Raw genomic sequence first — 23,135 nt, 5'->3', positions numbered from 1 at the left:
TATGTCCTCTGTCTGGCTAAGGATGAGGACTGCTGGTTCTGGTTTTACTCCGATGTGTATCAACTGACATTGCGGATCATGCTTGTAACAGATTTTGTTAAACTGTGTCTAAGCTATATTTTTACACATCTTTATAGTGTTATGGGACCTTTTATAAAGACTTATGGTTTAAAAAAAAAAAAAATATATTTAATGCTTAATTATATGATGTCTGATGGCCATATCATTTACTACAAAGACAATAAAATATTTTGGCTGTCTTTCTATGTGGTGTTTGCATTTTGTAAAACTAAACCAATGATAACTCAGGTATTGGCATATATTCTACATGTGAAGAAATAAAGCAGCATAGGTAATAGTTGAAATTTTGTTTATTAATATATTTGAATACATTTAGAGAGTACAAATTTAAATTCAAGACAAGCATATTTATATATAAATAACTTAAGATTGTAAACATATAAAATAGTATACATTCATAGAAAAATAAATCTTTATTGCACTGTACAGAAAACTTTATCCTTTCAGAAAAGAGTTAACCCCCTTAAACCTTTACATGTGAAACGAGGGGTCTTTCTATCCTAGTCAAAGGGGAGAAACATGTCTTCATAAAATAGCTTTATCATCAACCAGCTCGTGTTCTTTGGAAGCTCATCTTTAGCACTTTGGGTGTAAAAAAGGGGGTGTTCAAAATATTGCACAGTAATCTTGCACCCAAAGGGATAACATTGAGCAGACGTACAGGGTTATTATTCACCAACCTGAATTCATGCAAGCCGAACTGAAAGTAGCTCTGGAGAGTGTTTACACCATTGCAGTCAGAAATTAGACATTCCCAATTTGGTGAATAACTGTGTGTCCTAAAGCTTTCTCCAGCTTCTGTCCTATCTATGTACATATAAACTAGCTGTGTGCTCATGGTTACAGCCTCACTTTGGAAATTAGAAGCAAACCACAACAAAAAGTTCTACCCCCCCCCCCCCCCCCCCCATTTCTATTGGGGAGATTTACAAAGTTTCAGCATAGCAATGTATTTTCCATTTATTTTGCATAACATTGACAGGGTTATTCAATGAACAGGCTAAAGCCAATTCTATTCTTTTGGTTTCCGCAATGCCCCCTTTTACTGAATAACCTGTCTGGTAATGTAGATCCTTCCTATGGATAAAGGCACAGCTCAATAGTAACACAGTGAAGTAGCATTCAAGATAAATAATTTAAGGTCCCTATAAGTGGTTTGTAGCCACCATTGTCTGAGGGGTATTTGCAAAAAAAACTGAATAGTAAGTGATTGAAAGTGAATTTCAAATTTTAGGTCAAAACAGAAAATGTTTTGGAGGACTATTTCAATTCACACTTTAATTTGACGAATAACCCTGTCAATGAGTCCGTAATACTTATACATGAATACATAGGTAAATGCGATACGATTTGCATGTTATTAAGTGGAGAGATAATATAGCTAACCTGATAGACTGTCTGTGTTTCAGTTCAATCTCAGGAATACTGCTTGTTAGAATGTATGGATTACCCCCTTACTAATTATACACTGTTCAATCCTGCTACAGATTTCTTTTCAAAGTGCTTAGTTAGCCACAGCTGTAGGTTTGGGTAAATGGGTATTATGCGTATTGTAACTTTGAACTAGTGAAATGAAGAATGGAATCATTAAATGCACTCCTGCCAGTCAACCGCTGCAATCAATGTGTTACTGAGGGTTTACCTGCTGGCCACCTCTGGGGTGAAGCCAATGAAATTCTAGATGGAAAGTGTTTATATCCACATTCTGAACCCAGCAAGTCCAAATCTGCCGCTTCTGCAGACTTAACACTGAATTTCTCAATGCCATGGTCAGAAGGTGAGTTCCCTAACAAATATCCAGAGTGCTAATTGTTCTAGAATGACAGGAATAGTAATGTTTTTCTTTTCTGTTTGAAATAGTATATAATAGATATCCCTTGTGAACATGTGATAGGTGTTACACTGCAACTTTGCTAGAAATTACCAGCTAGAGTTATTTGATACAAATTCAAAATGATTAGACTTTTTGGCTTTGTACTGTCTGTGTTTTCAGAGGGTATACACCATTAATACTGCAAGCACGTTGTTTAATTATGTCGCCAGCAGTGCCCAGGTGCCAACTGGTCCTGCCCACAGCTTTCCTGCGCTAAATCTGCACCGCCATACTAGTGCAGTCAGAGACCATGGGCTCTTAGTGGAGGAGGTGGCCAGTCCCTGGTTGACACTAGGTAAGTGGTCAAACAGTCAGGAAAAGGTTTGACTACTTACTTGGAAGGGGAGGGAGGTACCAGTGCACTCTGGCACCATAACCACCACAGCTTATGGCCAAAACATACTTTATCAACTAGAATTTAGTAAGTTACTTGGTATAAGGTTAGTTGTTTTTTTCTCCAGGATAAGTCTTTTCCTATTTCAAACTCAATATTTTTCTTTTACTATTTTGCTCATTCTGCTTTGGTTATGCCTTTTACAAGTGAATGACCTTCCTCCTTTTTGCGGTCAGTGAATCGCAGTAGGTCTGGGTCCTAGAGCTGTAGTGGTTATGGTGCCTAGAGAGTCTCTTTAGCTATTTAACTACTCTCTTAAAACCAAAGTAAGCAAAATGTTTGTCAAAGTTATTGTTTTCAGATAAAATATTTACCTGCTTAATAACATGCTTTTAAAGATACTGTGATAACGATTGATTGTCTCTCAACCTAGAAATGAAAAGTAAATAGCTGACAAATAATGTTACTGCTTTAGGAACACAGCATGATCTAAATGTGCAATCAGCAATGGCACTATTCACTCAAGTGACAATCAGATAGTCCAGATAGGTTTATTTAGTTTTGCTATTTGTGCTACTTTGACCTAGCTTTTGCCATTTGATTGTCAATTCAATGTTTAGTGAATAAACTCTATCTTTAAGCAGTTTAACAAGATCATAACATGGTAATGCAGAATATCTTTCCATGTGCCGTACATTCAGACATTTGTTATGGTGGAGCACATAGGATCGTCATCCTTGTAATACGTTGTAGGAACACATTATTTAAGAGAGAAATTTTGCCAAACTTGCTATCACCAGAGGCTGTCTCTTGGACACCACTGGAAGTAACCTTGAAGGAATTGTAGGGGCCCCGAGGTCAACCTGCAACATAAAGGAAGAGTATTACTGTAATTTGCCAAAACAAATATGAATAGCGTAACCATCATAAAGCTGATTATTAAGAGCCTTTGGGGCACTCACACTGGCCTCTTCAGTGATATCAATAGTTAGATAAAATGAACAGCATAGTACAAGTTCAACACTATAATTGGCAGCATTAAATGTCACCACCTGGATTGCAGATAGAAACACTGCAAAAACTGTAAAATCCTAGCAGCAAAATTCCTGCAACTCTCACTGTAAACAGCTACATATTGGCGATTTTGCCAATCTAATATAAACTTGCTTACATTTTGTGTTTAGTGAATAAATTCATGGACCTAAACAAAACTGATCCAGTTAAGCAGACTTAACAGTGACTTTATTTTAGCGTAACCTCTTAAAGGACTTTGCAGGCACCTAGACCTCTACATCTCAATGCAGTGCCCCTGACATTTTAGGCCTGATATGTAAAAAAACATTGCCGTTTTGTAGATACAGCAATGTCTTTAGGAAGGATAAATACCATCTGTAGTGTGTCTTCCTGACAGCCACTAGAGGGCGCTTTCACTGCATCAACCAAGTCAGACTTGGTTCTACAATCAATGTTTCTCGTATTAAAGTGGATGAGAAGAGGAATGTGTGTGACATAGCGGGAGGCGGATCGGATTGGTTGCATCGACCTGGATCTCAGTACTGGAAAAAAGTTGAGTAAAAGTGTTGTTTTTTGTGTTGCATTTATGAAGGAATCAGAAATCTAACAGTAAATATAAAACTGAAGCGTTCAGAATACAGGTTGTTATAGTCTTCCTTTAACTCCGTTTTTGATTTAGAAAAAAACCTTTCCCTGCTGCAGTGTTGTGTATTTTTCCCCAATGCTTTTTATTTTACTCTTAATTAGATCAGAAGGTTTTCAAGTTGCTACAACTCGCTGTTTAGTGAATAAACCCCAGCCCGTTGGCTTCTGAGCACCTTACATACTACATACTTGTTTAGCATCGCAGATCTGTCTACGCATGTTCGGTACTGAAGGAATTCTATACAGACATAACTTGTCAGAATGTAAAATGGTGTTTGAGCAGTTTAAATCACATAGCAATGTGTGCAGGTTAGGGCAACTGCAATTTATTCTAGAAGCTGTGTTTTCCTACCTGCACCATGTAAACAACTCTTGTGACCGTTTCTCCGTTAATGCTATCGGCCTGTAGAATCCAAGCACTGGGAAGGATCTCTCCTCGAATAGTATCTTTACTTGGACGAGGCATGGTCTCATCGTACAGGGACTGAAAGCACAAGCTGTACATCTCCTCCTGAAACAAAACAGGACCAGTCTGTCAATGGTGAGAAGACAATGTAAAGGTATTCTGTCCTGAAAGCCATGTTTGGCACATTTTAGGATTAAATCTCAAATTTTACCCCAGACACTTAAAACTGACACTATAGTCCCCAAAACAACTTTAGCTTAATGGAACAGTTTGGGTGAATAGATCATGCCATGATGAATAGATAATTTGGGTGAATAGATCATTCTCTGCCGATTAGGAGGTAAATCACTTTGTTTGTGCAGCCCTAGCCACACCTCCCTGCATGTGACTTACATAGCCTTCCTAAACACTTCCTGTAAAGAGTCTTCTAATGTTTACACTTCCTTTATTGCAAATTCTGTTTAATTTAGCATTTCTTATCTCTTGCTCTGTTTATAGCTATCTAGACCCTGCTGGAGCCTCCTGCATATAATTAAAGTTCAAATTACAGAGCAGGAGATACAAACTTTTAAAGTAAGTTGCATCTGATTGAAAGTGAAACAATTTTATTTTCATGCAGGCTGTGTGACTAGGGCTGTATAAATAGTAACAACAGTGATTTAACTTCTAAATGGCAGATAATTTAGCAGGGCCATTATCTATACACCAAAACTGCTTCATGAAGAGTTGTTTTAAAGACTATAGTGTCCCTTTAAGGATAACTAAACACCAAGGGCTATATTAGGCTTTGCTACAACTCACCATCAAAGGATGGTACAGTGTGTTTGCTTTTAGAATATCCCTGTGTTACAATGTAAGCACTATGCAACTGAAATTAAATTATAGTAGAATATTAACTTTAAGTGGAATTCTCCTATTATTTCATTTTAACTTCCTCTTTCAAGATCGTTTGATACATTTCTCTTTAACACATATGACAAAAGAGGGAGTACTCTGTATTATTCCTACACTTGGCAATCTTGATAAAGTGGAGCTTAATTTTCTTTGTCAAGATAGCGTTTGCTTTAAGCCTTTACCAAGATTGCCAAGCATAGGAAAAATACATAATACAGAGTAGTCCCTCCTTTGTCATATGTTTTAAAGTGAAATGGATCAGAAAAGAACAGATTCTGAAAGCGGAGGAAGGTAAGTTTGAGGTGACAGACATTTTAAAAGGTGATCCATAGACCCTGCTGTCTGTATGTGCAGCATTCAGTTTGAAGTGTTGCGCATACAACCCCCCCTCCCACCCCCCACATATCTATACATTTGCTAGCACAATGTATATATAAAATCTTAAGCTCAGTCTAAAGAGCATAAGTTGTTTGGGGCATGATAGGGGCCGTTTATGGTAATGTTGGTGACGACACCCATATTATATACTAGTTACAGTGCCTATGACAGTGGAACTGTACGTAATATGGGATTTGTAAGAATGATTAGCCGAGTCCTTAAGATTCAAAGTCCTATGCTACGGCAAGCCAAAGCATATACATCTGGGTTGAAGTTTTACTGTGTGATTTGTAGTGGGGAGTGGATAATTTTATATAGGCCTTAACCTTGCATGTGTTGCCTGCCATTCAATGATATTTTAAAGAGCATAAAATCTCACCAACACATTGGGCTCATGACATTGCTAGCAAATATATGTATGAAGTGTTATTCTCTTATTGTTCAGCCATTCCTGGGTTTTACTGCTGTGCAAGTATCTAAGCATGCAGTGATTTAGACAGTTTCTCTCGGCAGAATGTGGGCACGTTCATTCAAATGAACATACTATTCAAAAAGCTCCATTATCAAAAAATCTAAACCATGTCATTCTACCCAGCTTTCTGGAACAAATAAGTACTTTACACTGGTACGTGCTTTGAACGGACACTACAGTCACCAGAACAACTACAGCTTTTTGCATTTGTTCTGGTGAGTATAATCCGTCCCTTCAAGCTTTTTGCACCAAACAGGGTCACTCCTCAGATGGCTACTAGAGGTGCTTCCAGGGGCAGTACTGCACAGTATGACCGTCTGCATGCAGACACTGAACTTTCCTCAGAGATGCTGATTGGCCAGGGTTGTGTTTGGCTTTTGCTGGTTCTGACCTTGATCTGCCTCCTTGACAATCTCAGCAAATCCAATGCTTTCCTATGAGAAAGCTTTCGGATTGGCTTTGATCAACACTTCTGATTATGTCAGCCAAGCAGGCAGATCAGGGGCAGAGCCAGCAGTAGACTGGAATAAAAGTATGATTTCACTATATTTGGAGGAGTGGGGGTACATAGTGTTGTTCTCACTATAGGGTCAGGAATACATGTGTTCCTGACTCTATAGTGCTCCTTTAAACACAAGTGACGGCCTATGAGAATCACATTGTCATCTTTATATTAGTTTGGACCCAAAAGGCTAGATGCAAAGACTGGCATTCTAACTTATCACTTTGTTTATACAATGTTTGTACTTACCTGTTTAGACTCCACTGAGATGCAGCAGAAATCTCTGCGTTGTTTAAGGTAGCAAAGTGACACATCGCTCACCACATGCACTGGAACAAAATAGAAATCTAGGTTATCCAACTGTATAAGAAATAAGCATTTATGTCAGGAACCATCCAAATATCATTAAGATGCTATACTGTTTGGGGCTCAATGTTGTGTTCTTGGGATCCCTGGAGGTGCTATATAAGAAGTTGTGTAAGATTCTCTACTGCTGCCTTTGAGCTGTAACTTTCCCCTCATCCTGCTATCCTGTCATTATTTAATACCTCTGCTGGGTATATGTCTGCTTTTTAACATTGTTTTTTCTTAAAATGACTCTCCATTTATCATAAACTAATTTTTTTTTTGCTTTGCAGTGATTATGGTGCAAAGAGTCACTGAATGCCATCCTCTCCTAGCACCCGAATTTCTGCTCTCCTGCTGCCACTGTAATAATATGTAAGTGAAGCTAATGCACTATCCGTACAAATCTATCCAAATATGGACAGTAGTGATGGGTTGCAAGAACCGTAACTCAAAACATCGGCTTTATTCACTACACGCTGAATTGTAGATTGAAATCCAAAATGTCAAAATTGAGGGTAAAATACCAACGCTGTGACTGTGGCGGGAGTTGGCTATTTTAGCCCCGTTTCACTATCAAAATTTAAATTGATACAATTTGGAACACTGTGACCAAACCCCTCAGTTTATTCATACTAGAGCAGCACTATCTGAACTGCAAGACACAGCACCGTAACTTCTACAATATGCGCTTTTAAATATAACTTTTTCTAACTGTCAGAAGTTTAAGTGTTTGTTAGCGCTTCCAAAAAAACTAATTTTCTATACACATAAACCGCAATATTGCTGGCAACTCCAGCCATAACTTTGTATTTTTCCTAAATTATAAAACCCCATAGGTGACAGGTGCATCTTTTCCCATTATTAGACCATTCCCTTTTAAGAGAGAATTTGTTTATATCCAAAATACATCAGACTTACACACTAAACAATGAATTGAAAACCAAATGGCAGGATAAAGCTCCAACTACAGACACGTCAGGAATTGTTCCAACTCCGCGCTCTTATGGACACAATCAAACTGAATCTGTATTTATTAAGTTTCATTATATTAAAGCTTCAGAGTTGATAACTGCAAACAGAAATGACAGTGAACCTGTTCCTGTAATGCCTGTTTATTAGTTGTGTATGTACTGCTAGCATTGTGGTCTTGCAGGAATGTTTTCTTTATATCTGTTTAACACAATATACAGAGGCATCCCGGTTATCTGTATAATACATAGAACAATGTAAATATATGAAAGGTGTTCTTCATTCCCAAATCTTTTCACCACGTAAGCTTTGTGGAGATTTATTATTTTTCACTGTATAGTTTAAGTGTTGTATTTTTGTTGGGAGAACATGTTAGTGTATTGTCATTTTGTATGCTTTGTATCATTATTGCCATTTATATAAATATACTGTTATACACATCTATTTTTGCACTGTTTATGATTTTAGTTATTTTGGAGCTGTTATTGCATTTAGTATTGTATAATTGTATTAACACTAATATCCCACAAAGGAAATAGAAAAGATGTGGCCCTTTAAAGTCACTCACATAGCTGGATGCCGCTGCTCACTCTCTGGTGTACGTGAGCGGTGAGGATGGTCTGATCATAAAGGCGCCTTGTACCGATGTCTTTCACCATGCACCAAACATCATGCAGCGGCCTTTTAATGACTCCTGCTCCAAGAAAGCCATGCTTGGTGGAAGATGGGAATGCTTTGTAGTATATACACACATCTCGCTCCACACACTGATATCTGAAATCAAAACCACAACATTATACCCTCACTATCTTACACTGTTACTCTAGGGATGATCTCTGCAGGGTTAATTGTGTCTAAATATTACACACAGTTTTACTAGAAGAATAAAGTTAACTTTTAAAACAACATCAGACTGGGACAATTGTTGGTGCATATTTAATGTTAGTTTTTTTATTTTTTATAAACGGGAATTAAATAGTCTTGTCACGGACAGTCTGATATGTAAATGATTTAGATTATCTCGCTAATGGCACAAATGAGCAAATACATTTTTGAGACCTTATCAGGGACTAACCAAAGGGCAGGTATTGAGGTTTCTCAGACTTCTCATATTCTCTGTTTTCGTTGCAATGCATTGACTTTGGGGTGCACTTTTAACTTGGGGGAGATCCTGACGTTGATCCTGTGCTCAATTTGCCGAGAGGGGTATCGGCTGCACCTTGCTGACAAGGCCCAAAAGAGGGCATAAACAATCATCCTGGGGTTGTGCAGAGGAAACTTGCCAGCATTTCAGATCTGGACTGTCTGTAAATGGTATAGTTTCTTAATCTACAGTAGAAACTCATTGAGGACAGACAATTGGGCTTTTATGGTGGTATTAGCAAGATTTGCTTTATCAGTAATTCGCTGGAAAGTAAGGAACATTTTCACTTTTTTTTTTACAATGGGTGTATAATGCTATAAAAGGTAATATGGACTAGGGTGGAATTAGTCATGGTAAATAAATGTGGAATTATCTATGGAGGGAAGGTGGTGTCCTCCTCTAACTCAATATATAGCCTCTAGAATATAGGACTAATTTGTGATATGAGAATGGGATTTGAATTAAAACAAGAGGAAATATCTTAACGGACACATAGGGAAATGGAGACATACCTCCACCCAGACTCTGAATGATGAAGAAATAGGTTCTTTAAGTTTCCGTCACAGGAAGCCATCACCTGAAACATTGAGGGGACTGGTTAGAACCAAACCAGGAGTCACAGTACATGAAAGGCAGCATTAATATAAAGCGCAAACCTGAATATGTCAACAATACAATATACATCTGTTCATTTATTGAGTTAATAGAATGGAACCTGTTAGGCGTCTGCACTCTCTGAGGGAGGGAATTGTTGATTACAAAGTCTTGCTCTAGACAGATTATCAAAATAGCCCAGCCTTTTCCCTTCAGTGCAAATTGAATTATTGTATGTGCATCACCAAGACAATATGAGCTGATGTGATGTAGTAAAGGAGACCGAAACCATTTAATCTTTTAATAAAACTTTCCCCATGTGCCCAGGAACAAACATCCAGCGATCTTACAGGCATTACTGTGTGAGTTAAAGGGACACTCCAGACACCAAAAGGACTTTAGCTTGCTGAAATAATTTATGTGAAGTGTCTTTTTTGAATTTTACAAAAAGTACAGACTTTAATAGAAATTGACATTGTTACACTCCCCTAGCTGTCAGACAGCTGGTCCTGTTACTTTCTGGTTTGGTTAGCCCAGTGGAGCTAAACTTGAGGCAGCAATTGCTCGTTGAGCTGCATTGGGAAGTCTGTGATTGGACAGCCACAGAAAGGGGGGAGGGGGGGGGCTGCAGGTTTTGCAAGCTGGAGTTAGAAATAACCTCAATGAAAAAATGCACAATTAAATGAATATATTTTCATTGGGGGTTAAATCTATTAACCCCTTAACACCGCAGCCAAATGTACAAGTTGTGAACAGAACAAAACGTAAATAAAACCTGGCATTTACGCTATATGACTGTCCAACCGTAATTCACCTCTTTCATATTAAATGCACCCCCCCTTATTATATATCATTTTATTCAGGGGAAACAGGGCTTCCATTTAACATCAAATATTTAGGTATGGAACATAATTTAATATAACAAATTTATAAAAAAAAATGGGAGAAAAAAATAATTTTTTAATTTTTTTTGTTCTATGTGACATTTTAACTGTGGATGTCAAAATACTGTTTGCTTTTACTGCAATACAATACACATTTGTATTCAGCGATGTCTCACGTGTAAAACAGTACCCCCTATGTACAGGTTTTATGGTGTTTTGGGAAGTTACAGGGTCAAATATAGCACGTTACATTTGAAATTGAAATTCGCCAGATTGGTTACGTTGCCTTTGAGACTGTATAGTAGCCCAGGAATTAAATTTACACCCATAATGGCATACCATTTGCAATAGTAGACAACCCAAGGTATTGCAAATGGGGTATGTCCAGTCTTTTTTAGTAGCCATTTGGTCACAAACACTGGCCAAAGTTAGCGTTAGTATTTGTTTGTGTGTGAAAAATGCAAAAACGCCAATTTTGGCCAGTGTTTGTGACTAAGTGGCTACTAAAAAAGTCTGGACAAACCCCATTTGCAATACCTTGGGTTGTCTACTATTGCAAATGGTATGCCATCATAGGGGTAATTTTCATTCTTGGGCTACCATAGGGTCACAAAGGCAACGTAAGCAATCTGGCGAATTTTAATGTGAAAAAAATGAAACACAAGCCTTATATTTGGCGCTGTAACTTTTGAAAACACCATAAAACCTGTACATGTGGGGTACTGTTGTACTCGGGAGACTTCGCTCAACACAAATATTTGTATTTCAAAACAGTAAAAAGTATTGCAGCAATAATATCGTCCGTGTAAGTGCTGTTTGTGCGTGAAAAATGCAGAAAACGTCACTTTTACTGGCGATATCATCGTTGTAATACATTTTACTGTTTTGAAACACTAATATCTGTGTTCAGCAGTCTCCCGAGTAAAACAGTACCCCCCATGTACAGGTTTTATGGTGTCTTGGAAAGTTATAGGGTTAAATATAGTGCTAGCAAATTAAATTCCCTATACTTTCGGCATGGGTTGTCAGGCAGGTCCCGCTAATTGTAATTAATTAGGATACCTAATTATGTAAAATTATTACATAAATATATGTGTAGAATTAATATATGTATATATATGTATATATATATATATATATATTAAAATATTTTTATTTATATATAGGTATATATATAGTGATATATACGTATATATTTATGTATATAGATATATATATTATGATATATATATTATTTTGTTCTACGTGTATTTTGATATAAATATATATATTAATATCACAATACAGTTAGAACGAAATAACACATCTATATATTTTTTAATTATTTATTTTTAAATATTTTTTAAATGTTATTTTTTTACGTATTTACATATTTTTTTTATATTATATATAAATATATATATATAACAATAATTATCAGTATCAGTCTACGTGTAATTTGATATTAATATATATAAATATATATATATATTAATATTTAAATACACGTCGTGTATGTGTAAATGTGTGTGTGTGTATGTGTGTATATATATATATATATATATATATATATATATATATATACTTAGATCATATATATACTTAGATCATATATATATAATATATATGATCTAAGTATATCTTATTTGTAACTGTAATTTTTTTTAACTAATATTTTATTTTATTTTATTTTAGGACAGGGGGGCAATGACAGTGTCAGCCAGTGATTTCACATCACAGGCTGACACAGGATCAGTGATCACAGTGACTGCCTGTCACTGTGATCACCTCCTGCAGATTGGGTAATTGACCACAGGGGGGAGTGCCTGGGTGGTACAAGCACTCCCCCCTTCCAATCTGCAGGGGGATCACTGTGCCAGTTACATGTGTCAGCCAATAGGCTGACACATGTAACACTGATCGCAGTGACAGGCTGTCACTGCGATCAGAGAGCTCTGAGATCGCAGTGACAGGCTGTCACTGCGATCAGAGAGCTCTGAGATCGCAGTGACAGCCTGTCACTGCGATCTCAGACTTGGCAGATCGCGGTCACTGACCCCAGGGGGACTGCCTGGGGGGCCAGGTAAGTCCCCCGACCGCGATCTGCAGAAGGGGAACGCCGCCGGCCGCATGTGTCAGCCGATTTGAAATCGGCTGCCACATGCTGAATACTGGTCGCAGTGACAGCCTGTCACTGCGATCAGAGACTGCAGATCGCGGTCACCGGCCACAGGGGGGGTTGCCTGGGGGGCCAGGCATCCCCCCCCGACCGCGATCTGCAGCGGGCGATTAGCGCCGGCCACGTGGGCGGCCATTATGGCGAGGACGTAATATTACGCCCGCCGGCGTTTAGAGCCGGTTCCTGCAGGGCGTAATATTACGTCCTCCGGACTTAAACAGTGATTTTTATTTATTTTGTATTTGGGCAGTGGAGTGTCCCTTTAAAAGAATACTCAAAGAACCGTAACCACTTCAGCCATAACTACAGTACAACTATAACTGCAGAGTGCCATGAGTGAACTAGTGCACTCACTGTTTAAAAACAGTTTGACACCTTACATGGGGTCCAACCAGTGCCGGCTGCTACCTCCTCTTCAAATAAAAGCTCCCTTGAGCCAAGCCCTGCAGGGCCAGCTCTTTGACTGACAGGATCGCTGAGGGCTCTAAGCCAATGAACACATCAGTCTGAAATGGGGGCAGCTGTAGGCATCCAGCAGACCCCAGGTAAGTTATAAAATAGTTTGCAAACCGTTTGACTACTTACAGTGGTCGGATACCAGGGCTTTCCTTGCAACTTAATCTCTACCGTGGGATGTAGTGGTTATGGTGCTTGGCATTTATTCTAAGTAATGTTATTGTGGGTCTTTTAAAGTCTACTTAACGTATACAATGCATAGTTAAAATATTACAACACTATAACTATCTCTTTTCACAAATGATAAACATTAACATAGTAATAGAAGAGTTAAAGCCCACCTCTGCTTTAGCATTAGCCTGAACCAGCTGGGAGAATTCATGGTAGGACACGCGGGGTGAGGGTGGTAGTGGAGATGGCAATTGGCCAGCACTTGGTTTTTCAGCCGCAAGAGATGATTCCGCTGTTGAGCATTCCTGTGCCGTGATTCGAGTGACTATAATAAAATGGAACAGCTCTGTTATACAAGATGTGCAATACAGATGTAAAAATCACATCTATTTCGGTCATTATCGAAGACTGAAATGTACTAAGGTTTTTATAAGTTAATGGTATTGATCCAATATGGTATTCCTTTGCAAACGTGACAGTAATTCAACTGTTTGTGAACTTCTTTACTTTAAGATTTTTAAAATTCTGAATAAACACTTTGGTACAATCTACACTGCTGCTCATTCTCTCTCACATATTACCACTCCGTTTGGATACCAGGTAAATACGTGTATTAAAGGGACACTATAGTCACCTGAAAAACTTTAGCTTAATGAAGCAGTTTTGGTGTATAGAACATGCCCCTGCAGCCTCACTGCTCAATCCCTTTGTTTATGAACCCTAGTCACACCTCCCTGCATGTGACTTGCACAGCCTTCCATAAACACTTCCTGTAAAGAGAGCCCTTTTTAGGCTTTCCTTATTGCAAGTTCTGTTTAATTAGGATTGTCTTATCCCCTGCTATGTTAATAGCTTGCTAGACCCTGCAAAAGCCTCCTGTTTGTGATGATAGTTCAATTTAGAGATTGAGATACAATTATTTAAGGCAAATTACATCTGTTTGAAAGTGAAACCAGTTTTTTTCCCATGCAGGCTCTGTCAATCATAGCCAGGGGAGGTGTGGCTAGGGCTGCATAAACAGAAACAAAGTGATTTAACTCCTAAATGACAGTGAATTGAGCAGTGAAATTGCAGGGGGATGTTCTATACACTAAAACTGCTTTATTTAGCTAAAGTAATTTAGGTGACTATGGTGTTCCTTTAAGCTATTTTACAATGAACACACTTTTCATTTGTAAATGTTAATATAATGTATTCTTTGTGTACACTGAGCATTGTATTTTCTTGTGTGAGGGCCAGTTACATTTTTAAGTGCACGTAATGTACTTGTTCAAGCAGTGTTTCCTTATTAGAATGCCATGGTCTGTGAATCGATATTTTACCATACATTGTCTAACACACCTGGTTTGGAACCTTTGTGAAATGTTGGGAGGAGATGACTGTTCCTTCCTGCAGAGCGACCTCTTGTGGACACAGAAGGCAAATCCATGTTTTTTGGAGAAGTCTATGAGAAAAGACATTGAAGGAAAAAGGAAAAAAATATAATAAAAGCAAATGTGAATATACAGTTTTGTATATGTAATAAATGATCACCTCAAAGCAACGTAATCACATTAGTAAAAATACCTGACAACCAGTGAAAAGGTTTAGAGCCATTGTCACAACTTTTTTTTTTTTAAAAGCAATGTCATTAAAGTGGTAGTGTCACTATCTGGGGACTTTACATCATTTGTTCTTTGTTGAGAATATCTATTTAATTAACGATTTCTCCTAAAATAAATAAATTTTGCATGAAAATGGTGTGCTGTGTGTCTCCTATATTAATATGGCCTTCATTGAAGTGCGACAGTCACCCAGGTATATTTTACACTTATAGATCATTTCTCTGAATGTTTAAGCAGGGATACAGATAGGAGAAAGCCATCCCCTAGAGTTGCAGTACTGCCATTTCCCAAAGCGTCTAAAAGGCATTTTTTCTTTTTGCTGGAAGTTGCTTTATCGGGTTACATTGTCACACAGGTGCCAGAATACAAAGTGGGCCTCCAGGAATGACCCAAATGGAATCTACTACAAATTTACTCTTGAACCAAAACTGTTACCAAAGGCACTGATTGTACACGAAGGCACCTATGACATCAGTGCTGGAGGCTTAGCAAGCGTAATCCTGTGCTATCTTTGCATTGCTATATAAAAAGGTAAACATTTTGATAATCACTCAAAAAGAAAACAAAATTAATGTAAACGTTTAACATTTTTTTTTATATAATTCTGCTTACTTCTCAAAAGCCCACAATAAAATACAAAAGTCACTTAGTCTGGGGATAAAAGGAGACACACTTTCTAATTAACACAGGCTGCATAAATTGCTGGAAATTCAAACTTTTACACCAAAACAGGTGAATCCGGAAACATGGCTGCCTTTTTTGCAAATTCACACTTTACTGACTAATCCCATCAGAGTCAATCACTACTTATAGCCGTGAGCACTTAGCTAGGACCTCTATACCAGTTTTTTTTTGTTTTGTTTTTAAACGCGGCTCTGTCACTGAGAAAGTGGCTGTGTTCCATTGTCTAAACACGTTTGTGTTCTCGTTACCCACCTTTGTTTCCTGAGTGTTGTGGCTCTTGCCATATGTAGCTGTGATGCTGCTGTTATACCCAGATGTTGGTCCAGAAGACAGACTGAGGCTGGAATTGGTGAATAAAGTGCTTGTGCTGGTAAGGGTTTTCAGTTTAATCTCATCCTGTAAAGAGAGCATGGCATTACAAACACATTGTCACAGCACTGCGCCTGACAGCTTCTTCCATAACATACAGAGAGTATAATAAACAAGCTACAAACAAAACCAAACACATATGCTCTTAATAAAGTACTAAAAAGACACAAGTTTGTCCTTTGGTTGGCAACTATCCCCCTTTACGTAAGCAGGCACTTTGCTAGGAAGTTATTACAGTAGACATAAATCATATATTACATTTTTTTTTCTTCACATATTGTTGTGTTCCCCTCTAATGGCTCCCATTACTAAATTGTTGTGCAAATGTACAATTACTTACAGCCTGTTTTTTTTCTCTCTTCAGAATCAATCTAAAGTCATGTCAGAATGTTGATTAATTTCCACTTAAAGGGACATTAAATGTCACGCCAAGGGTGCATAATTCATTGTTGCACAATAGAATATTAATGTAATTTGTGTAGTGCATATACCAGTTGACCACTTGGTAAGGATCAGATGACAGAAGGGGTAGTGCAGATGGTTTACCATATGTGTTCATCCTTTGATTAATCAAAAGCTCTGTAAGGTGTGAGAAGTCAAACATAAGTGGCCTGGAAGTCTAGCTCCAATGTTAACTAGCAGACTTCAGCCATATGGCATCTACCTTTTAATTGAAGAGTGGACTTCTTTGATATGTTAATGATTATTAGCTTTCAAGAAAAGAGAAAAACCAAGCCTTGTGTGCAAGTATCATATCCAAAAGAAAGAAACATTAATATTTACACACATAATAACAATTAAGCCTCATTTCTGTTATATTTGGAATGTGACCAGCACAATCTTCTAATCAAGCCCAAACATGATGTGCGTAACCATAGGGGAAGGGATTGTGATGTCCGCTATAAATTTGGGCACAAGTAAGAAGTATGACATATCTATGGATTGGGAAAATGGTAACAAATTCATAGATGCAATTATTATTTCTGTGGCAAGAACAAAAGAGTTCCATTTGGATTGATGTTGGTCTGGAAAACAAGGGGGTGGTCACTTATAGTTACTATATGTACGCCTTATCTCCACCTCTGGGTGGGGCTTGGTAATCCTCAGGGTATATGTCTAATGATTCTGAAATGTGTATTTGTACGTGCTTGGGGCCAAAATCTAATTTTGAGTGAGTCACCATCTTCCTGGCCAGCGACCCCCTAGGCAGAAGCTTTACTTTGAAAACCTAAGTAGTAAGTGATTAGGACTTCTGTTATTTTATCCCTTTTGTTTTTGTTCTGCCTTTGTCTGGTAAAGAATCACATTACCTTAAGAGACTAATTAGTATTTTGCATATTGTGTGAAGTTACATTTGGTGTGTTTTTATTATTCAGTTACGTGGGGAACCGAGGCACCCCATTTATAAATTGTCTTGGTCGTGGCAGCGTTAAAATAGTAATATTTATATTATTATGCTTAAGTGTGGGTGGTGTTAAGGGGGATTTTATCATTATTTCCGGTCTAGTGCAGACATATAGTTAAGTAGGGTGCGTTAGTGACAATAAGCACCCAGACAACTTCATCTCCTTGAAGTGGTCTGGGTGCATTGCCTCTGTCTCCTTAACCCTGCAAATTAAAACATTATAGTTTTAGAGACACTGTAATGTTTACATTGCAGGATTAAGACCTTATAGTGGCTGTCTTCCTCAATTCACGCTGGACGTCTTCACATTTCGCATAAGGACATTCATTCAACATCTTGAAAAAATCCCCATAGGAAAGGATTGATTTAATGCTTTTCTATGGGGAAGCTGTAATCAGCGTTCATCGAGCATGCACATAAGGTTCCCCCAATCACCGGACGTCGCAGGAGGAGGAGACCATGCCAGGGCCGAGTGATCTCGGCGCTGGAAATAAATACAGAAAAGGTGCGTTTCATTTAACCCTTTCATGACCAGGAAGGGGGACACTATAGTGTTAGAAATACAGTTTTGTATTCATAACACTATAGTGATCCTTTAAGTCTAAAATCAACAGTATTATCAATAATTTAAACAGAATGTGAAAATAAAAATGTATCCAGGAAGATAAACCAAAAAGGTAAAGTAATAGCATATTTACAAAACTTACTACTACTAATAACTTAATAGCAATAATAATAAGTGAAAATATATTGATAGAATTAAGAGAACCATGTAATGATGAGCTCAAAAAACAAAAACCAAATAAAGCTATGTAAGAAAGCAGTGCCAAAATGTTGTGTCTACTGGTTAGACCTCACTTGAAGACCAGGACTTACTTCAGAAGTAATTCCAAGAAAAATTATATACATACAAAAAAATATATAGTAAGCACTCAACTCCAGTAAGTACCGTATTTATCGGCGTATAACACGCACCGGCGTATAACACGCACCTAATTTTTAGAAAGAAATTCCAGGAAATTTCCCCCCCTCCCATAGTATTCCCCTCCCCTCATCCCATAGTGTCCCCCCCTTTCCATAGTATTCTCCCCCCTTCCCCTCCCATAGTATTCTCCCCCCTTCCCCTCCCATAGTATTCTCCCCCCTTCCCCTCCCATAGTATTCTCCCCCCTTCCCCTCCCATAGTATTCTCCCCCCTTCCCCTCCCATAGTATTCTCCCCCCTTCCCCTCCCATAGTATTCTCCCCCCCTCCCCTCCCATAGTATTTCCCCCCCTCCCCTCCCATAGTATTTCCCCCTCCCCTCCCATAGTATTTCCCCCCCTCCCCTCGTGTACTTTCCTCCCCCTCCCCTCCCATAGTGTACTTCCCCCCCTTCCCCTCCCATAGTGTACTTCCCCCCCCTCCCATAGTGTACTTTGTACTTTCCTCCCCCTCCCCTCCCATAGTGTACTTTCCTCCCCCTCCCCTCCCATAGTGTACTTTCCTCCCCCTCCCATAGTGTACTTTCCTCCCCCTCCCATAGTGTACTTTCCTCCCCCTCCCATAGTGTACTTTCCTCCCCCTCCCATAGTGTACTTTCCTCCCCCTCCCCTCCCATAGTGTACTTCCCCCCCCTCCCATAGTGTACTTTCCTCCCCCTCCCCTCCCATAGTGTACTTCCCCCCCCCTCCCCTCCCATAGTGTACTTCCCCCCCTCCCATAGTGTACTTCCCCCCTCCCATAGTGTACTTTCCTCCCCCTCCCATAGTGTACTTTCCTCCCCCTCCCCTCCCATAGTGTACTTTCCTCCCCCTCCCATAGTGTACTTTCCTCCCCCTCCCATAGTGTACTTTCCTCCCCCTCCCCTCCCATAGTGTACTTTCCTCCCCTCCCATAATTACTTACCTGTCCTGATGTCCTGAAGCGTGGGCCGGCTTCACAGCGCGCACCGCGGTACAGGAACTTTAATTTAAGGTTCCGGTTTCCGGCGGGACTGAAAGGAAGTGTGCACACTATTTTTCCCCTATTTTCAGGGGGAAAAAGTGCGTGTTATACGCCGATAAATACGGTAACCCCTGTGTTCTAAACCTGCACTATTTAAAGCAGGGTAGTAGAATGGGCTATAAACCTTGTTACCACATCAAGGATATGCATACACATAGAGGAAACCCACAGCACACCATTTTCATGCTAAATATTTATTTATTCAATTACATACAACATATCATGTCACGGGAGACTCCTGTGACAAGGCAGTGGCCGAAACTGGATATTATGGTCTCCAGCCCTAGGTCAGTATACAGTTTAAGGTAATCTTGTTGCACTTTATTTATGTGGATGGAGGTGTAGATACTTTGCACTTCATATTGTACACTTATGACAGGATATGTTGTATGTAATTGAATAAATAAATATATTTTGCATGAAAATGGTGTGCTGTGGGTTTCCTATATTTGTAAATCAAAGAAAAGCCATTAATATGGCCTTACTAACAAAGCAAACCAAGAAAGGCTTCATCCTCCTAACACGCAGACCTCTGAACAGGGAGAGAGCAGACGTGATGTGAACATTCACATATAGGAAGGGAATTAAGTTTGGTTTCTAAAACTAACAGGTTTAGAATAACAGGTTTAGCTTTGTATGTGGAACATAGAAGACTCAGTGGAAACATTCAAAAAACCCTGAATAATTTGCAGAAAGGGTTTTGGATACCCAAAGCAGCCCTTTTATTGAAGCAATACAAACAATTAAGGAATTAAATACATATGCATACACTACAATGAGGACCCGAATTAGCAGATTCACAATATGCTGGTTACCATGTTCAGACCTCACATTTTCAAATGGTTGTCTGGTGAGCTGATCTCAGATATGGAGTACAAGTTTATCCACTCCCTCATATCACAAGTGGAGGAAACAACAAACGTGACTTCTGGTTCCTGAACATTCCAGAATCACAGTCTGTGACAATTATGTGGACACCCACTGCTTATATCTGTGTTTTACCTAGTCATATCAGCGAACTAACAGCTCACACTGTAATAATGTAAACATGTTATGGGGCTTAGACCGACTCTGTAATACAAATCACTAAAGCAAAATCAAATAAGACTTGCCTTTGGTTGACTATTATGTACCCTCCTCTTCTCCTGTTCTGCTCTCTCTCGAAGCTTGTCCCTTGCTCTGGCAATTTCGGTCTTGGCCTCTTCACGAGCCTTCTGATAGTCTTTCAGCATAATTTCAATCTCCGAAGGACACTTAGGAATTATCTTTGGTTGCTGGATCCTGGTGTTAATCAATAGAAATCGCATTGTTCAGTACTACATCGATGTTAATCTATTCTGTATTTCTATCAAAGAGCACCAGTCAAATTTTTTTTTTACTGAATAAGCAATTGAGGTTGAATTTTCAAGTTTTAAAAGAGATGCCTTCAGGGCAAACAAAAAAACATACCAAATAAAACCAGAACAAATAGTATTCTAGCTTTTATCACATAAAATACTCATTTATGTGGTCCTACGACTTCTATGCAGGTATGTATGTAGCCTGCCCTTTAATCTTTCAGCTAACCGGGTTTTTTTTGTACAGGGACCCACATGATGTACATCTTAGTGACCCATTCCTCAGGCACCGATCTGTACTAACATAGTAAGTAATGTATTGTGGAAGGCTGCTTGGGGCCTGACAGATAGAAAACACTTATTCCTGACAACAGGAACCCAGTTTTTAGTTCTGATTCATGGATTAAGGAATATATATGGAACGATGTATGTATATTACAGTATAAAACACCGTCAACTCCAGATTTGTGAAATCTTTCAAACCATTAATTTGAAGCAATGTCAAGTTTAACAAAAAATTCAAACTTCAAATATTTGTTATTAGAAATACTTTAAATAAACTGACAATACTTCAGTTTAACAGAGTTAGTGCCTGCAGTGCTATTTCAACAATATCTTTATGTGAAGCTAAATAGCACAAAACAAACTTTCTCTCACCTGGTAGTATCCACAACATCTTTTCTGAGCTGTTGCAAATACTCTCGACGCCGGCTTGGCAAGTCTGACTCTCGCAGGGATGCAAGTGATCCTTGAGAAGCACTTAGATGTTTCTGAGGACTAAGACTGCGACTCCGCCTGTAACTCAGCAACTTTTCCTCTCTCTCTTTGCGCAGACTTTCAATCACTTTCATGTGCCTGAAAAAGGAAATCCAAAGGTTTTGTTTTGTTTCATATTCACCGCAAGGGAGATGCTTAAAATGTAACAATGCAAAAATGCATAAACAATGATTACATAAGGAATAAAACACAAATATTCCCAATTAGTCACAATCATTACATGGCGAGTCGTGAATTAGAACATAAATGAACTAACTCTGTCCCTGATTAAATATTATAGGAAAGCTTTTCAAATGGTTTATAATACTTGGAGAAACTTTTTAAATTATTTTTCAAAGTGCTAAAAATTATACCATATATATATTTTTTAAATATATATATAATATTAAAACATTTAAAAAGTTTATGCAAAAAATTGTATATTTAAAAAGCTTACCAAAAATATTACAAACATACACATTACTGCTGCAGCGCTGAGTCTTGAGTTAGCGCTGGATTAAAGGTGCTTACAGTTAAAAAAATATATTTTTGCATATAAAAGTAGAAACCCAGTAATAGAAATATGCCCTGGAATATTCGAAAGTTAGAAGATATATGTATTTATGTATATATATATGTATTTTATAGGGATATAATAAACACAAAAACAACTTTAGCTTAAGGAAGTTGTTCTGGTTTACGGATCATGCCCCTGTGGTCTCCCTGTTCAATTCCCCTTAGCAGTTTATGTAGCATAAGATACACAAAACAGAGTGTGCCCTTCCCTAAACGGTATCCAATACATGTGTTAACTGTACTCACTCATTCGCTGCATTTCTTAGAGTCCAGATTTCCACAACAAATTGAATATTGTGTGTCAATGCAGCCCTAGCCACACCTTCCCTGGCTGTGACTTACACAGCCTATAAGGAAAAAAATGCTTATTTTCAATCAAATCTTACAACTGTGTGTGTTTACTTTACCACTTAACTCCTGTTCTATTAGTTGTGAGAGTTACAGGTAGGGGATTTGTTGCAAGCTCTGCATAAACAAAGAGATTTAACTTCTAAATGACAGAAAACGGAGCAGTGAGACATGAAGGGGCATGATCTACACACCAAAACCACTATATTAAACTACATTTATTCTGGCCACTATATTAAACTACATTTATTCCGGCCACTATATTAAACTACATTTATTCTGGCCACTATATTAAACTACATTTATTCTGGCCACTATATTGAACTACATTTATTCTGGCCACTATATTAAACTACATTTATTCTGGCCACTATATTAAACTACATTTATTCCGGCCACTATATTGAACTACATTTATTCTGGCCACTATATTGAACTACATTTATTCTGGCCACTATATTGAACTACATTTATTCCGGCCACTATATTAAACTACATTTATTCTGGCCACTATATTGAACTACATTTATTCTGGCCACTATATTAAACTACATTTATTCTGGCCACTATATTAAACTACATTTATTCTGGCACTTAAAGAGTGTTAATTTCACACATCAGAATGTCCCATATAACCTTATGGCATGGAATGCTTAAGGCCCGGACTGGCCATCGGGCATACCGGGCAAATGCCCGGTGGGCTGAGATGGCCGTGGGGCCGAGGCCGGCAGGGGAGATCACAGGATCT

The 23,135-nt window shown here is 38.4% G+C and overlaps 1 protein-coding gene across 1 annotated transcript in view; it reads right to left on the bottom strand.

The window, feature by feature from the left end:
- Positions 1-2,187: 2,187 nt before the first annotated feature.
- The window catches only part of STARD9 (StAR related lipid transfer domain containing 9), a 151,461-nt gene continuing 130,513 nt past the window's right edge, over positions 2,188-23,135 (bottom strand). Inside the window, exons 25-34 of the mRNA XM_063439247.1 lie at positions 21,365-21,562; positions 20,483-20,651; positions 15,864-16,007; positions 14,665-14,767; positions 13,494-13,648; positions 9,573-9,637; positions 8,485-8,690; positions 6,849-6,928; positions 4,300-4,458; positions 2,188-3,151 (exon numbers count right to left, since the gene is read on the bottom strand). Of these exons, the coding sequence (XP_063295317.1) occupies positions 3,053-3,151; positions 4,300-4,458; positions 6,849-6,928; positions 8,485-8,690; positions 9,573-9,637; positions 13,494-13,648; positions 14,665-14,767; positions 15,864-16,007; positions 20,483-20,651; positions 21,365-21,562 (1,378 nt within the window). The 3' untranslated portion in view covers positions 2,188-3,052. The remainder of the gene's footprint in view (positions 3,152-4,299; positions 4,459-6,848; positions 6,929-8,484; positions 8,691-9,572; positions 9,638-13,493; positions 13,649-14,664; positions 14,768-15,863; positions 16,008-20,482; positions 20,652-21,364; positions 21,563-23,135) is intronic.

Source organism: Pelobates fuscus, chromosome 13 (genome assembly GCF_036172605.1).
Source record: "Pelobates fuscus isolate aPelFus1 chromosome 13, aPelFus1.pri, whole genome shotgun sequence".
Lineage (NCBI taxonomy): Eukaryota > Metazoa > Chordata > Amphibia > Anura > Pelobatidae > Pelobates > Pelobates fuscus.
Note: the sequence above shows the minus strand (reverse complement) of the source record. Positions and strands in the feature narration are given on the sequence as shown.